General features: G+C 54.9%; 1 protein-coding gene across 2 annotated transcripts in view; it reads left to right on the top strand.

Annotated features, from left to right (window-relative positions):
* Positions 1 to 16,205, top strand: part of MAP3K14 (mitogen-activated protein kinase kinase kinase 14) — a 43,094-nt gene that overhangs the window by 22,211 nt on the left and 4,678 nt on the right. Inside the window, exons 2-11 of one of the 2 annotated variants that reach the window (XM_049636307.1) lie at positions 1,310 to 1,582; positions 2,721 to 2,790; positions 4,397 to 4,607; positions 4,718 to 5,335; positions 6,521 to 6,658; positions 12,727 to 12,856; positions 13,043 to 13,174; positions 13,681 to 13,785; positions 15,447 to 15,610; positions 15,891 to 16,041. In XM_049636307.1, coding sequence (XP_049492264.1) covers positions 1,330 to 1,582; positions 2,721 to 2,790; positions 4,397 to 4,607; positions 4,718 to 5,335; positions 6,521 to 6,658; positions 12,727 to 12,856; positions 13,043 to 13,174; positions 13,681 to 13,785; positions 15,447 to 15,610; positions 15,891 to 16,041 — 1,972 coding nt within the window. In that variant the 5' untranslated portion in view covers positions 1,310 to 1,329. Of the gene's footprint in view, positions 1 to 1,309; positions 1,583 to 2,717; positions 2,791 to 4,205; positions 4,608 to 4,717; positions 5,336 to 6,520; positions 6,659 to 12,726; positions 12,857 to 13,042; positions 13,175 to 13,680; positions 13,786 to 15,446; positions 15,611 to 15,890; positions 16,042 to 16,205 lie in introns of those variants that run through there. The other variant, XM_049636308.1, reaches the window with a different exon arrangement.

Here is a 16,205-nt window from a genome sequence, read left to right as displayed (position 1 = left end):
AGAGGACTTCGGCCTTGAGATGCCCAGCCTCCCACCGTCCCATGTCAGCTTCTAGCCACCCAGGGCAAAGGGCCAGCGGTGTAGAGGTTCGCCTTCACACGGCCTGCCTTTCCGCCCCACGAGCAAATGGAGGCGTGTTCCGGAATGAGTGCACTTACAGCAGGGAACACTCCCATCTGTTACCAACAGCTTTAGACCAACCTGCCAGCAGAGAGCACTTAATTAAAAACCTGTCTGAATGTGATGCCTTCTCAGGCTTGGTCTAAAGCAAGTCATGACCCAGGAGGGACCTACACTTTGGGAGTCCACAGTCCTAGTCTTTAAAAAGGCTCCCAGATGGGAGCAATCCTAGATCGGTGCAGATCTCTTTCCTGACAGTTCTAGTCCACATGCCGTTTGCACAGATTGCCTCAGCGCCGGGCTCCCACCCCCTTGGGGCTTCCAGGGAACACACAGGGCCGCTGGAGAGAGAGCCCAGAGAGTTGAAGCCCTGTGCTTTGTCTTCAGATTTCTAGAGGTACAGGTTGGCGTTGGGGGCTCTAATACAAATTCCACTACTAATGTTGCCTGGAAGAATGAGGATACATAGGTTGTCGGCAAATGAGTATTACAGATGGAAGCATGGCAGTTCCTTCTGGAAGGCCACAGACAGATGTGTCCTGGGAAAGGAGTCGAGTGCAGGCGCTGTCATTTGCATGCTGATTTTTAGACTTTGTAACATTTTGTGTGTGTGTGTGTGTGTGTGAGAGAGAGAGAGAGAGAGAGATGTATATATGCACACATAAATCTGTATACACACACGCACATACATTTATCTACCTCCTGCAAGAGAATAAAAACTTGATTCTCCCCATTTGGAAAAGAGCCATCGTGGCCAGTGTAGACATGTCCTCTAAGAAGGCAAGTCAGTGGGGTGACTGGCAGTTTTGGAGTATGGAATGTACCACCGTGTTCTGAGGGAGCAAAATTCACCATAAAGTGAGCCACAGAAAACGATTCAGCCAGTATTTGTAAAAGCAAGAATGAACCAATCCCAGATGTCGGTGCCGTGGTGGTTCTGGAGGAAGTGGGCTGGAATCCTCCTTGTGGGCCGAGTGGGGGAGTCTGTTTGTGGTGGTGTGCTGACGGGACCAGGGGCGGGGGCCGGTGCCACAAGGAACAAGAAAGGTTGACTCCTTCGTCACTTGGGCTGTTTGGAAGGTAAATGTATGAGGCAGAGCGCCTTTCCCCCCGCTTTTCTCCTCCCACCCAGCCTGGCCCGGGGCCCCGTGGGATCCGAGAGTGACCTGCTCTGCGTCTGGTCCCTCAGGGCGAGCGTGAGCCTGGGAGATGGCAGTGATGGAAATGGCCTGCCCAGGCGCCCCTGGTTCGGCGGCCGGGCAGAAGGAGCTCGCCAAGGCCAAGGAGAAGACACAGGCGATGGGGAAGAAGCAAAACCCCGCCAACAAGCTCGAGGCCGTAGAGAAGAGCCCTGTGTTCTGCGGGAAGTGGGACATCCTGAACGACGTGATCACCAAAGGCACAGCCAAGGAAGGCTCCGAGGGAGGACTGGCCGCCATCTCCATCATCGCGCAGGCCGAATGTAAGGGCCCGGGCTGGGGACAGAGAGGGCAGTGGGCGGGCCTACAGGTGGGCACGGTCCCTGCGCCAGGGTGGCACGGCGCAGGGGCGGGAGGTCAGGGCAGCGGCTCTCTGAGATTTTCACAAGACACAGCCTGGGGGGTAGGCCAAGAATGAGTCGAAGCAGGAGCCGTAACGGTGCCAGGGAACAGAGCACAGAAGGGAGGAGTGGCGCAGGGAGGCTTTTGCCCGTCACGACCGGAGCAGGGGAAGAGAGCTGGGAGGCTTCACAGGTCCTAGGGCTCTTGGCAGGATCGTCAGGCAGGCCATTAGCCTTGTGCTGTGACCTTGGGCAGCCTGAGCATCTCTGGAGAGGCCCCAGACAGGAAAGGCCAGGTCTCCTGGAAAGCCCCTCTGGGGCCTATAGGCCCTTCACCACCTTCCATGCTGAGGTGGCCCCACCCTAGAGAATGAACACCTGCTCTTGGGCCTGCTGAGCCAGTTGAGGGGACATAGGCCACTCCAGGGCGGGGCCTGGTCTGGTCCTTTCTGCTTCCACCCAAGATACTTCAAAATGACTCTGCCTGGTCACTGCCACCAGAGCCTGAGAAACCCCCAGGTGCCTGGGTGAGGCCAGAAGTCCTCCTCTCTCTCTCCCCCACCCTCCAAGAGGCTCCCCCCTCTCGGGGGAGAGCCTGGCAGCTCGTGGTGGCATTTTCCCACCTATACACATCTTGCCCTGAGTTCCGCTTCCTTCTGGCTGGTTTTTGAGAAGCGATGAGAGAATACAAATTAAAATGGAGTGAGCGAGATGCCCGTGGTCATAATACACGCATTTACACACATACAGACGTCCACAAGAGCTGATACTTACTGAACTGTTACTATGTGCCGGGCACTCCGTTGGGTGTGTTATGTGTTATATAGATCATCTCAGTTAAGGGCCACGGTGAAGTGAGGTGGGCACCCTTATCACGCCCTATTATCAGCATGCCCTTTGCTCTTGTTGGCAGGGGGGGTGGGCCGGCAGGCAGGTGGTGAGGCTGAGGCACGGCAGCCCAAGAGGATATCTGTAAAATGTCTGTCTCCTCAGTGCCGGGTCCCTCTTCTTCCTCTCCTCCTTTCTGCCTGTCCAACCTCTCTTTTCCTTGACTCACAAGGTGAGAACAGCCAAGAGTTCAGCCCTACCTTTTCAGAGCGGATTTTCATCGCCGGGTCCAAACAGTACAGGTAAGGAGGCCAGCTTGCATGGGGCCCAGGGAACTGAAACCGCGTCATCCCTCCCCCTCAGCTGCTCGCTCAGGCCGCTCCCAAGTGACCCCTGGCTCCCTCCTCCAGCACCTGTGGTTCAGCTCTTGGAGCCCGCCCAGGTTTTCCTGGCTGAACCGCTCTGTCAGCCAAAGAAGCTTTTCAAAAGCTTTTCATGGCGTGTGGATGACTGCCTCTGGGTCCCATCAGCTTGACGTTTTATTTTTATTCTCCTCGGAGTCCTTGCTGCTCCCCCTCGTTTCCCATCAATAGGGAGTGTGCTGGAAACAGGAGTCTTTTTCCCACTGGTGCGTGACCATGAGTGCAGGCGCCGAGGGGCCGCTCGAACTATGAGAGAAACCCGCTGGTGTCTTTTCCCCTTCGAGACACACCCAAGGAGGGATGAGGGTTTGGGATCAGAAAGGGACCGACGGATTCACAGCTGGGGGGCCCCGTGGAAAGGAGGCTAGAAGGGGGCTCAGTCTGCTCCCCGGGCTCCCCATCCCCAAAGATGGTTTTTGGCCAACTGCAGGTTGAACCTGGAAAACAGTTCCCTCCTCTACCAACAGACGGACTTTTTTATCATGGGGATTTGGAAAGCGTTCGTGATGAAAAGGTTGTGGGGAAGGCTGCTGCTTTTGCACCAAGAAATGTTCAGTGTTTGATCGGATTCCTTATACCGCCCCAGAGGCCTTTCGGCCCAGAGTAGGGGGTTTCTGATGGGCCCATTTCTTTCAGGTGCCTGGGAGAAGCCCATAGGCCTCTAGCAGTCCCCCCCACCCCACCCCCCACCCAAGACTGGTGTGAGTCTGCCTCCTTTGCAGGGGGCAGAAGATGAGGCCATTTGGGGGCGGGGGGCAGCTAAGGCTGCGGCTTTTTCAGACACTATTCTGTGGCCAATGCCTTAATGCCTGGCAGGGGGAAAGCCAGCTTGGATCCATGGTGGTAGTGAGCCTGTAGGCTGTCGGAGGAGGGGAGGCTCCCCTGATACCGGGCATCAGCCCAGCCACGGTGTCTGTTTATACAGCAGCTTACATTCCCAGAAACCAGGTATCTCCAGGAACCAGTGGGGGGTGGTTGGTGCCCAAACTCAACCGTCCCTCCGTCCAGAGGCAACAGAAACAGACTGTTGTCAGAGCTGAGAATGCCCGCTGGGGAGTGTGGCCCTCCTAGCCACACGCCCCCCGACCCCGGGACCTCTCCAGGGGCAGCCCACCCTGGAGAGCGGTGAGAGAACCTCGCGTCCTCCCATTCCCTGCCCCCCCCATAGAGCCTTGTGCACCCCATCACGGTAGTAATAGCTGCCGTCTATGGGAAGCTTGCCTTGGGATCAGGTGCCGAGGTAAGCTTTCTAAATGAGCGGTTTCCTTTAAACCTCATCTTCCTCTGCATGGCAGGAAATCCTACACCCATTTTATAAATGAGAAAATGGAGGCTCCTTGGGGCTTAGGAACTCACCCACGTTCACACAAGGACTCCCTGGGCTGGGATCTGAGCTCAGGTCTCCATGACTCTAACTGCAGTTACCCGAGCTGTTCCGCCTTCCTGCCTCCTCACACTCCACGTGCGTATCCGTCCCTTTTGACAGCCAGTCCGAGAGTCTCGATCAGATCCCCAACAATGTGGCCCACGCAACCGAGGGCAAAATGGCCCGTGTGTGTTGGAGGGGGAAGCGTCGCAGCAAAGCCCAGAAGAAACGCAAGAAGAAGAGCTCCAAGTCCCTGGCTCAGGCGGGAGCGGCCTTGGCCAAACCCCTCCCCAGAACCCCGGAGCAGGAGAGCTGCACTGTCCCCGTGCAGGTGAGCCCCGCCAGCGCCCCCCAGACCCCGGGCTCGTGGGGCCTTCGGGACGGTGCCCGTGCCTCAGCCTGGCCCTGTGTATGTACTACCACCTGTGTTTTCCCCCACAGGAGGATGAGTCCCCACTGGGCCCCCCATATGTGAGGAACGCCCTCCAGTTCACCAAGCCTCTGAAGGAGCCGGGCCTCGGCCAACTCTGTTTCAAGAAGCTCGAGGAGGGCCTGCGGCCGGCACTGCCTCGATCAGAACTCCACAAACTCATCAGCCCCTTGCAATGTCTAAATCACGTGTGGAAACTCCACCACCCCCAGGATCTAGGCCCCCTGCCCCAGCCCGCTCACCCCTTCCCCTACAGCAGACTGCCCCATCCCTTCCCGTTCCACCCTCTCCAGCCCTGGAAACCTCACCCCTTAGAGTCCTTCTTCCTAGACAAACTGGCCTGTATAGACAGCCAGCAGCCCCTGTCCGGCCCCCACCTGGGCAAACTGGCCTGTGTGGACGGTCAGAAGCCTGTGCCCGGCCCACACCTGGAGCCCGGCTGCCCGTCCCGGGGCCCGTATGACAAGTTTTCTGTGGAGGAGTACATGGTACACGCCCTACAAGGCAGTGTGAGCTCAGGCCAGGCCCACAGCCTGGCCAGCCTGGCCAAGACCTGGTCGGCAGGAGGTTTCAAGCCCCAGAAGCCCAGCCCTGAAACGATGGACAGCGAGGGGGTCCTGCTTACAGAGGTAAGCCATCCCCCAAACACAGGTACATGTACCACCCGCTCTGGGGCCCAGAGCAGCAGCTGGCCGTCAGGCGGGACCTGTTCTGGGGGGCAAAGCATCACTGGAAACCTGCCAGACCCTTTTTACTTCCCACCTTTGCGGGGAGTCGGGGGGGGGGGGGGGGGGGTGGGGCGGGGCGTAGTCTTCACTCTGTATCGAAGTATCTGTATCGTCATCAGATAGTCGGAAAGTGCTCATTCCTGGCGAGAGGCAGTATCCCCTGCTCCACCTCCAGATCATTCTTCAGGCTTTTTAGATATTTCTGCTTTGAGTTCTTCTGAAGTTATTGCCGAACTTATTAAGTTATTGCTGAAGAGTGTGTGTGTGTGTGTGTGTGTGTGTGTGTGTGTTGAATGATACACATACTGAGAAAGAGGAATAAGCAAGCATCAACTGCACATGTTCCCTCCTGACCCCTGCTATGAAAGACGAGGCTCTTGACCATCTGCATATCCCCCTGGCCTTCCTCTTTCCCTCCAGTGCTCTGCTGGAGAGCTTTATAACTCTAAGATGATTTTACCAGACTTCAATTTCTGGGGGTTATTCCATCCATCTTTGACATGATCCCTTGTCCCCCACCCCTCTTCATGGTCTCTTCCCTTTTTTCTACCTTATAGCTTCGGAGCTATACTTTTGGTCAAGGTTGTTGATAGTTCCATTTTTTTTAAAGTTTGATTTATTTATATTGAGAGAGAGGTTGGGGGCCGGGGGTGGGGCAGAGAGAGAGGAGAGAGAATCCCACGCAGGCTCCGCCCTATCAGTGCAGAGCCCCGTGCGGGGCTCAAACCCATGACCTGAGCCAAAGTCAAGAGTCAGACGCTTAACCGGCTGAGCCTCCCAGGCGCCCCGACAATTCCATTTGTGTCCCACAACCACAAGTCTGGGGAGAAGGATCTTTCGCCACAAGGGTCGGCTTAGCTTGGGCAGCCGGCGAGGCTGTCCACTGCCTTCACTTTATGCCTGTAACTCCCTCCGGTCCTGCCCCTGCAGAGCCCTGCCTCAGACCCGGGGGTGTCTCTGGTGGTGAGGGCGCTGCCCCAGCAGCCTGGCAAGGACGACCAGCCAGAGAGCCTTCCTCACTGTAACCCTTCGTCCCGCCCGCTGCCCTGGTCACTGAAACTGGCTTCTGTCTCCTGCCAACCCCAGAAACTCAAGCCGGTGGATTATGAGTACCGAGAGGAGGTCCACTGGGCCACGCGCCAGCCCTGCCTGGGCAGAGGCTCCTTCGGAGAGGTGCACAGGATGCAGGACAAGCAGACTGGCTTCCAGTGTGCGGTCAAAAAGGTAGGCCCGAAAGAAAAAGGTGCGCCTGGGCTCCGGGGGCTGCAGAGGGAAGCCAGGCAGGTGGCCTGTCGTGTTCCTTCTGCTTTCTTTCAAGGGCAATCACAGGGCAGCCATGGCTCTGGCTTGTTAACAGAGCCTGGCTGTCGCTGGGCACCCTGGGGTCAGCTGGAGCCGGAAGGGAGCAGTCTCGGTCACATGTCCCGGCCTGGGAGCTGCACTTGGTGTGCGTGTGTCAGATGGAGTACGCAAGTGTGCACGCGTCCTGGGCCACTCCTGATGCCGGGGCCCTTAGGGGCAAGTCCAAACCTGGAAGGTGTTGGCTCGTCGTGCAATTCGTGTTGAGCTGAAACCCCTAAACCACATAGTGGGGCCGCTCACGCCTGGCCCAGAAGGTAAAAACCACCACAACAATAACCTGCCCCTAACAGGTGCCTCTTGGACGAGGCCGTGCGCTTGGGACGTCAGATCTGATTTTGGTTTGGGCTCTGCCTCCTGCTGGCGGGAATAATAGGTCCTGGGAGGTGGACCTTATGAGGAAATGAGACTTAGCAAGAGACCCAGGCTTCGCTAGCTCCAGAGTCTGGCTACGATCCGCTCTGTAGGAAGTGGGCAGGGGAAGAGACTCATGGTCCCGGGAATCGATGCGAGCAGGGGCGTGAATCGCCTCCCCTGCTCCCTCGTTTCACCAGGGTAGAACCGGGGACCGGAGAAGGTAGCGTGCCTTGCCTAGAACCGTAGAGCTGGGCCTGGAACTGAGGCCTCCTTGTGCCGCAGCAGAACACAGACCTTGGTGCTGGCCCTGCTCCCCTTCAGGTGTCTTTTCTCCTACCCCCACCCTCAGTTCACCTTGACTGGAAGCCACCTTGTCCTCGGCCCAAACTCAGCCTCAGAGCTAGCGCCCAGGACCGCGAGAGGCTGAAATGAGAAACGTTTCCAGGGGCCGTTTTCTTGGCCCGTGACAAAAGGAAATAAGCTAGCTCCCCGGTGGACCTTGTTTTCGAGCAGGTCTTGTCAGGGACCCTCTACTCCCCCCAAAGGGAAGAGGACCAAAGGCACGCTCAGGCCCCGGGCTGAGGCCGCGGCTGCGGCTGCTTGTGGCTTTCAGTGGTGAGGACGCAAATCGTGATGTGAATACCCTGGCTTCCTTGGCTTGTAGGTGGGCCGGGATGTTACAGTTGTAGAGCTTGGGCCCCCGGGTGATGGGCTGAGAGGGGGACTATCCGTAGGTATTACCCCAAACTTCAGACACACTGTGTCAACGGAGCGGGCCCCACCCCCGCCTCCCCCCGCCGGCCCGGGCACGTGCTGAGTGCCCGCCAGCGTGGGCCGGCATTTCCCACTGGGTGCCAAGGCCATGTGCCCTCCCCGGGCCATCGGAGAAGGCTCAGCTGTCCCTCCTGAAGGCTGGGTGGGAGGAGAGCGAGAGTATGAAGTGTCCTGGAGTCCAGTGCCCAGCGCTAGGGGAGCTTAGTCACTGGGCTTCTCAGCTGTCGCCCTGCTGAGGTTCTCCGGGGTCCCAGGCAACAAGGAAAACAACCCTGATATAGTAGAAGACAGATACTCCATTTCTCACCTCCCCGAGGCAGGCGGAAAAGCTCCAAGCACAACACGTAGGCTCCCCAGGGCCAGAACTGGCCGCTTCCAGAATCTGCCTCCCCGACCCTAGAGCTCAGTGGGGTGGCTTTGGGGCCGCCCACACAGCTGCCATCGGGTGGGCAGACAGCCCCTCCTTTCTCTCCTTTTTCTGGGGGGGGGCGGGATGTAGAGCAGGCACTGGGGGAGGGGGCAGGGATCAGAGGTCAGAGCGGGTGTGTGCACTCTCCAGTGTTCCCTGAGGAAGATCCAGCATGTGGAACAACAGCACTTCCTTGGTCCTCCTTCTAGAACATCCATGGCCTCGGGTCAGATGCTGACTGGTCACAAGTCCAGGGTTTAACGCACGGGGGTCTGTTCACTTTGTTAAGGCCTTGTTTGATCTTTTCATGGCAAATAAACACAGGCTCATTATAGACGATTTCAAAGGATACCCCAAAACACAAAAGTCCTTGTTCCCCAATCCCGTTCGCAGAGGCAGCTGCCCTTTGACATCTTTTTTGACTTTTTATGCATACCTAAACATGTAGTTGCTTTTATTAAAACGAGACTACTCTAGAGGCTGTCCTGTGCCATATTTTCCATGTGATCGCATATCGTGGACAGAGTTCCTTATTGGTACCTACATGTCTCTCTAGTGCTTTTTATCAGCCGATGTAGAAGTCCGTATCCTCGCCGGTGGATGAATTTATAAACGTGTGAACTCCTGGAACTTTGTTCAATGGTGTATCTGTGTGTGGCACACACATTTTGGATGGGGAAGCGTCCGTTCTCATGTATCAGGTGTTAGAGACGTCTGTGGCCCAAAGAGGGTCAAGAACCATTCATTTCAGAACATCTGGCTCCTGCATGGAGTTCTGGGAGCGTCCTTTTGACTCTGCCTCCGATTGGGTTAGTGTGGCCTTGGCCAAACCCAGCCGTTACCAAGCGCCTGGTCTGTGCCAGATAGAGGCAAAGCTGCGGAATCCACACCCCCGGAAAGGCTTGGCAACGTTGTAATGGGGGATGGACATTTACGTGGCATAAAGGTGATAGAAAGCAGCCGTCAACAAGGTACACCAGTGAGGGCAGCCTGGACGAGCGCTGAGAAGGGGATCTAGGACTGAGGGGAGAGTATCTCCATGGTGACGAGGAAATGGGGGGACCCCTCTGTTTACTCGACTACTGTGCACCCAGTACTGTGAGTTACTTTTCACGTATCTTATGTTCCCGGGATCTTTAAAAGAATTTACAGGATTGCTATTTTCCGCGTTTTTACTGATGAAATAAAATGGATACAAATACTGAACAAGAGGGAGAGTTTTAAGAAAGAAAAGTCAATCCCCAGTGTCAGCATGCAGGCAGCTAAGCGGGGGAAGTGGCTTGTGGACTTGGCAGTCAGGGGACTGCTGACCGCGCTCCCATCTACACGCTCCCGAATGTACGTGAGAACGTCCTGGATGTAAGAGCTGATACTCCTGGGAAGGCCTTCGGTGAGGCGGGGCAGCTGGCACCCCAGAGTCAGGCTTCCCCAACCAAAACCCCACCTCTGAGACTTCCTACCAGTGACCTTGGGCAAGTTATTTGTCCAGACTCTAGCTTCCTCGTCTGTAAATTGGAGATAATGAGAATAGCACCCCATAGGCTACTGTAAGATGTAAATAACGAATGCTCATAAAGTGCTTAGAATGGTGCCTCGCATGTGTTCAGTGGGCAGTGAATATTAGTTTTCGTGAACACCCTCACCGTAGTCCAGCCCCTTGCTTTAACAGATGAGGACCCTGAGGTCCAGGGAGGAGAGGGGGGCCAGCTGGGCGGCCGTGTGCTTTCTCTCCAGCTGCCCCGCTCGGGACTGCCCTTTCTGCTTGCTCTCCCTGGGGCTGGCACAGACTTCTAAATCACCTTGTGTTTTGGAGTGTCCCCTCTGACCCGCCCCCACCCAGGTCTGGGTGAGAATTGAAAAAAAATTTTTTTTTTAAGATTTTCATTTTTATTTATTTTTTTTTTTTGAATGTTTATTTTTGAGAGAGAGAGAGAGACACAGACATAGTGTGAGCAGGGAAGGGGCAGAGAGAGAGAGAGAGGGAGACTTGGAATCTGTAGTGGAATCCAGGCTCTGAGCTGTCAGCACAGAGCCCAAGGCAGGCTCACAGACCGTGAGATCATGACCCGAGCCAAAGTCAGACACTTAACCGACTGAGCCACCCAGGTGCCCCCGAAAGATTTTTATTTTTAAGTAATTTCTACACCTAGCGTGGCTTGAACTTACAACTCTGAGATCAAGAGTCATGGGCTTTACTGACTGAGCCAGCCAGGTGCCCCTGGGTGAGAATGTTCTCAACATTACTGGAATACTCCAGAGGGCTTATGGATTTCTTAAAAGTTAGGGCAGAGGTTCCCAGCCTTTCTTGGTTTATTTACAGCCCTCAGTGTCAGTGATTTTCATGACACCCCAGGCCAAAACAAATACCTAAAAGTTCCGTTTATTAAAGTAATTAGGTCAAATAATAGTGTTTTTCCTAACAACTTAGTAGTCATTTGAATAACAATACACATGAGTTGAAAGGAAATTTCCTTCTGTTCTTAATCATAACTACTAACGTGATGTATGCCTCGTTGGGCACTGCACAACTTCGCAAAATTTTGAAATCAGATCAGACATCCTCAGCTTCATACCCTGCTTCCTATCCCCCCCCCCAAAGTACTTGTATCCCCGCAAGCTCCAAAAACCTAGCTTCGTAAAGATACATGGAAAGAATGGAGCACAAGATACATGGAAAGAATGGAGCGCAAGCTAATGTTGAAACTGAACTATCTTGAGGGAGTAATTTACACGGTGTCCCACAGATAGCCATCATCCCTGCTCCCCTCAAAAGTAAAACATCTTGGGGGCGCCTGGGTGGCCCAGTCGGTGAAGTGTCCGACTCTTGGTTTCGGCTCAGGTCATGAGCTCACGGTTTCGTGAGTTCAAGCCCCGTCTGGCTCTGCGCTGGCAGCGTGGAGCCTGCTTCGGAGGATTCTCTGCCCCTCTCCCCCTCGTGCTCTCTCTGTCTCTCTCAAAATAAACTAGAAAGAAAGAGAAAGAAAGAAAGAAAGAGAAAGAGGAAAGAAAGAGAAAGAAAGAAAGAAAGAAAGAAAGAAAGAAAGAAAAAGAAAGAAAAACATCCTGCAGCACCCTGCCAAGTCCTCTGGGGTGCCCCAAACTGCTTCAGCTCCGTTTGGGAGCCCGAGAGTTAAAGACCTTTGCTAGTACGAGTCCTGATGGTGAATTCATTCCAACTCAGGTTCAGAGCTGGAAACGCTGACAAAGAGTCAAAATTTCTGCAAGTTGATTAACCAGACCAGATACTCTGTAACCAGAAGAGAGACATTTTCCACTGATAGGCAAAAGTCCAAAAGCCCCACATCGTCAGGGCTCCTGCCAAGTCAGCATGTCTCCAAGCCAGACTGCCAGGTCCTGAGTGATTTCTTCCAGGCTGGTTTTGTTGCCACCGGCGCCCCCTGGTGGTACCTGTTTAGACTAACAGGAGAACCAGCGGCAACCGGAAAGGAGAGGACAAGTGTCTGTTAGGACTTCTAAGTGTTTAATTAGTTGCTCTTATAGGAGCTGGAGGGAGGAAGGGGGCAGCTAACATTTCCTGAGCACCCGCTGGTTGCGAGGCCTAGTGCTGGGTTATCATCCCTCCAAATCCTCACTCTACGCGGGAGCAGATGCCACTGTCATCACCGTTTGCACATGGAAACACAGCTTAAGGGACACGCTCTACCTTTGGAAATGGCCAAGCCAGAGTCTCAGTCTAGGATGATTGTATCCTAGGCCTGTTTCTTCCCGCCTTGCTGTGCTCATCCCTACACAAAGGAGCGGGTGGTCCCTATGGGAGGGACCTTGGCCAAACCCCTCCCGTTAGAAGCCTCCTTTTGCCCAGATCCCGGGGCAACAGCTGCAAACAGAATAAACAGGCACTGCTCCATCTACATGGGCACTTTAGCCTTCAGGGGAAAGACAAATAGTTACGAGCTGAGAACAGTGCTGAGGATCCAGAGGCACTGACAGAGCCAGGATCCTTGGCTGCCATCGGCTCTGGCTACAGATAAGATGGAAACCCAGCCTCTGAAGAGTAGACGTGGATGTTGATAAACAAAAGGTCTCATGTCCTCGAAATGGCCCAGACATTTGGGCTGGGGCAAAAAAAAAAGTTCTGTGTTTGGCAGATTTGAGGGTGGGCAGCGTGCCAGGAGCCTGGATAAGGGCTGTAGGCTTTGTGATTCTGTGTATTTCCACACACATCAGCAGTGCAGAATTTTAACCAAGTACTGGATGTTGAACCTGACCCCCCAGGGTATACAGTTTAGTCTCTGTGGCTCCAGTAGGCCCACCAGGGCCCTGCCTGGCCTCAGAATCGTCACTGGGAACATCAGCAGTCTCTGTGCAGGGGCACTGGGGAACCAGCCCTTGTCCCTCACCCTGACTCACAGCTACCTCTGCGCCCTGCCAGGTGCGCATCGAAGTGTTTCGGGCAGAGGAGTTGATGGCATGTGCAGGACTGACCTCACCCAGAATCGTCCCTCTGTATGGAGCTGTGAAGGAAGGTCCTTGGGTCAACATCTTCATGGAACTCTTAGAAGGTAAGGAGCCAGGTTCAGAGCCAGGGGTTGACCTTGGTCCCCAGTTATTCCATTTTTAATCTCTTGACCCTGCGACATCAGCCGGAAAGGCCTACTTTCCACCACCTGCCCTTTGAAGGCCTTTGCCCGTGGCCCGCTTGCAGGCCTGGAAGTGCACCATGTAAAGACTGGCCGTTGGTCTCCTAGGTGGCTCGCTGGGCCAGCTCATAAAGCAGAAGGGCTGTCTGCCGGAGGACCGGGCCCTTTACTACCTAGGCCAGGCTCTGGAAGGGCTGGAGTACCTTCACACCCGAAGGATTCTGCACGGAGATATCAAAGGTGAGGCTTGTGCCCCCACCGCCCTGGTCCCCAGCGGCCTCCTCCTTCCTTACCTCAACCTGCCTGACTTCCTCCCACATCTTCTGGGCCTGCCTGACCGTCCCCAGGGGCAGGTCCCACGTCAGGCTGGCAGGGCTGTGCTGGCAGGAGGGGGAAGTGTGTTCCCCAGGCCCTTAGCCCGGCACCCTCGTTGCCAGTGGGCAGTGCCTGCAGAGAACTGCGGATGGAGTTCCTAAGCACTGGTGGCCACTGGGGGAGGGTGGGGGCAGCAGAGCTGAGTGGCAGTGTCCCAGGAGTAAACTGTCCCCAGACCTCAGAGATCCGCCTGCTCCCTGCCTCTAGCCCGAACTGATAAACCTCCTCCCTTCCTTATGACTAATAAAACTAATCAGAAGCAGGCAGCTGTCATGTAGGGTCAGCCAGAAACTGCCTCCCTGGAGGTCCAGATGGGGCTGGGGCCTGGAGTGACTCACCTGTTCCTCTTCTTCTCTGGGGTGGCCTGGCAGCTGACAATGTGCTCCTGTCCAGCGATGGGAGCCGTGCAGCCCTCTGTGACTTCGGCCATGCTGTGTGCCTTCAACCCGATGGCCTGGGGAAGTCCTTGCTCACGGGTAAGCCCCGCCTCCTGCCTCCCTCCCCCACGATGACAGTCACCACTAGCCTTCACGAAGCATTAGCCTTCTCTTGTGCTTTCTGTAATAGCAGTCAGAGGTGTGAACCCTTTTTCTCCACCACAGTATTTCAGCCCATCAACAACCCTAGGTTAGCAGAAAGCTTTTGTTACGCTTAAATGCAAGAATGAGTATCAGGTCCTCGTTTCTGATATTCCTGCTACACAGAGAAGGGGACGGAAAGGCTGGCTGCCTCTCATCCAGCCTTTTCTGGGTGGCTCGGCTCCCAGCCTGTGGCCTCAGCCGTCCTGGGCCTCTGAGCACAGTTTCTGGAAGCACAACACGAGGGCTGACCAAGAGGCCTGGGCTCTGTAGCTGGAGAAGCATCTGTTTTTAACTTAAATCTTCTGATTAGTAAAGTAATCCACATCCATTGTGACATATTTAGCAACTACAGAGTGAAGTGGTGTAGAAGAGGAGGGAAAAAGGAGCTACCCTGTTCCTCTTGCCCAGAGACATAATCACAAACATTGTAGATCACTCCTTCCATCTCCTTTTTTTCTTCCTGTACCTCGTTAAGGCCATTATAACACAATTCTGCTCTTTTTTCATTTATAGCATTCAGCATAAGGTTATTTCCTCTTGAGCAAAGGAAAATCAACCTCTTATTTATTTATTTAGAGAGAGAGAGAGAGAGCAGGGAAAGGGCAGAGGGAGAGAATCCCAAGCAGGCTCCATAGTGTCAGCACAGAGCCCCGTGTGGGGCTCGAACCCACGAACTGCAAGACCATGACCTGAGCCGAAACCGTGAGTCAGACGCCCAACGGAGCCACCCCGGGCACCCTAGGCAAAAACCTTTTAGAAGTGATTCTCTGACAGGGCACCTGGGTGGCTCAGTCAGTTAAGTGCCAGACTTCGGCTCAGGTCATGATCTCATGGTTTGTGGGTGCCAGCCCCGTGTCAGGCTGTGTGCTGACAGCTCAGCGCCTGGGGCCTGCTTCAGATTCTGTGTCTCCCTCTCTCTCTCTGCCCCTCCTCTGCTCACCCTCTCTCTCTCAAAAATAAAAAGCATTAAAAATTTTTTTAAGTGATTCTCTATCATTAGAGGACCTGTCTTGGTCATTCTGAAGATGTAAATTGAACACAGACACCTGCCTGTATTATGAAAATAATTTCTTTTCTAAAATCTTTTGCAGAAAGTAGAACTAAGCAAAAATAAAAAATACAGATCACCAGAGTGGGGGAAACAACTTCCTATCTGGTATCGATCCTTCTAGTCTGCCTAGAAGTTCGTTTGGTTGTTTGGTTGTTTTTGTGTTTTTCACTTGCTAACATTGCGGGAACATCACACCATGAGTTAGTCTCCTGCCACATAATTTCGAATGCCCAGGCCCCTCCCCATTGTTAAAAAAGCACTCTAAGAGTTTGGGCCAATGGGTAGAGCCCATATTTTGGGTGATGCCTTCTTCGTGCCAGTCTCCAGGGGAGCCCCTGCCTTAGCTCATCCCCAGCAGATTTGAGCTGGAGGCTTTCTCTCTACTCGAGGCCCGTTAACAGAGACAAATTCAAGGTATCTCGGGAATTGACTGGTGGGGTCACTGCCAAGGCTCTTGCCCCCCAGAGTTCACGGTTGGCTTTTCCGCCTCGCCTCACCCCCTCAGGGGACTACATCCCTGGCACAGAGACCCACATGGCTCCAGAGGTGGTGATGGGCAAGCCCTGTGATGCCAAGGTGGACGTATGGAGCAGCTGCTGTATGATGCTTCACATGCTCAACGGCTGCCACCCTTGGACCCAGTACTTCAGAGGGCCACTGTGCCTCAAGGTCAGTGACAGCATGCGGGAGGGCCAGGAGGCCCACGGGCCTGGGGCTGCAGACTTGGGGCGGTCCCCATTTTGGCTGCTCTTCCGTGACCGATGGGAACAGGAAGAGGCCTCATCGTAAACGTGGGAGCCTCACTAAAACACTTGCCACCCAGATCGGTGGGCCCAAGGGGACATCTCCTTAGGTTCGTGGCAGGTCAGGGCTGTCTTCCACTCGTAGGCTGGGTGCTGGGAAGTGAGGGGGCGGGGGCAGGCCACACACGTTGCCTTCTGACCCACAGATTGCCAGCGAGCCGCCACCTGTGAGGGAGATCCCACCGTCCTGTGCCCCTCTCACGGCCCAGGCCATCCAGGAGGGGCTAAGGAAAGAGCCTGGGCACCGCGCATCTGCAGTGGAGCTGTGGAGGAAGGTCAGCCTGGCCCTGCAGCATGGTAAGAACCCCACACCGGCTGCAGGGGTGAGAGAGTCAACATGGCCCATACCGACCCAGCACCAAAGAGATTCTCGCCGGGACATGCCGGAGGGCCCACACTGCAGGGTCGTTTGCAGGAGAGGAGTAGGCTCAGTGGCGGGTCCCTTGCTGGGAGACTGGAAA

Source organism: Panthera uncia, chromosome E1 (assembly GCF_023721935.1).
Source record: "Panthera uncia isolate 11264 chromosome E1, Puncia_PCG_1.0, whole genome shotgun sequence".
Classification (NCBI taxonomy): domain Eukaryota; kingdom Metazoa; phylum Chordata; class Mammalia; order Carnivora; family Felidae; genus Panthera; species Panthera uncia.
This window is presented reverse-complemented; position numbering and strand designations above follow the sequence as displayed.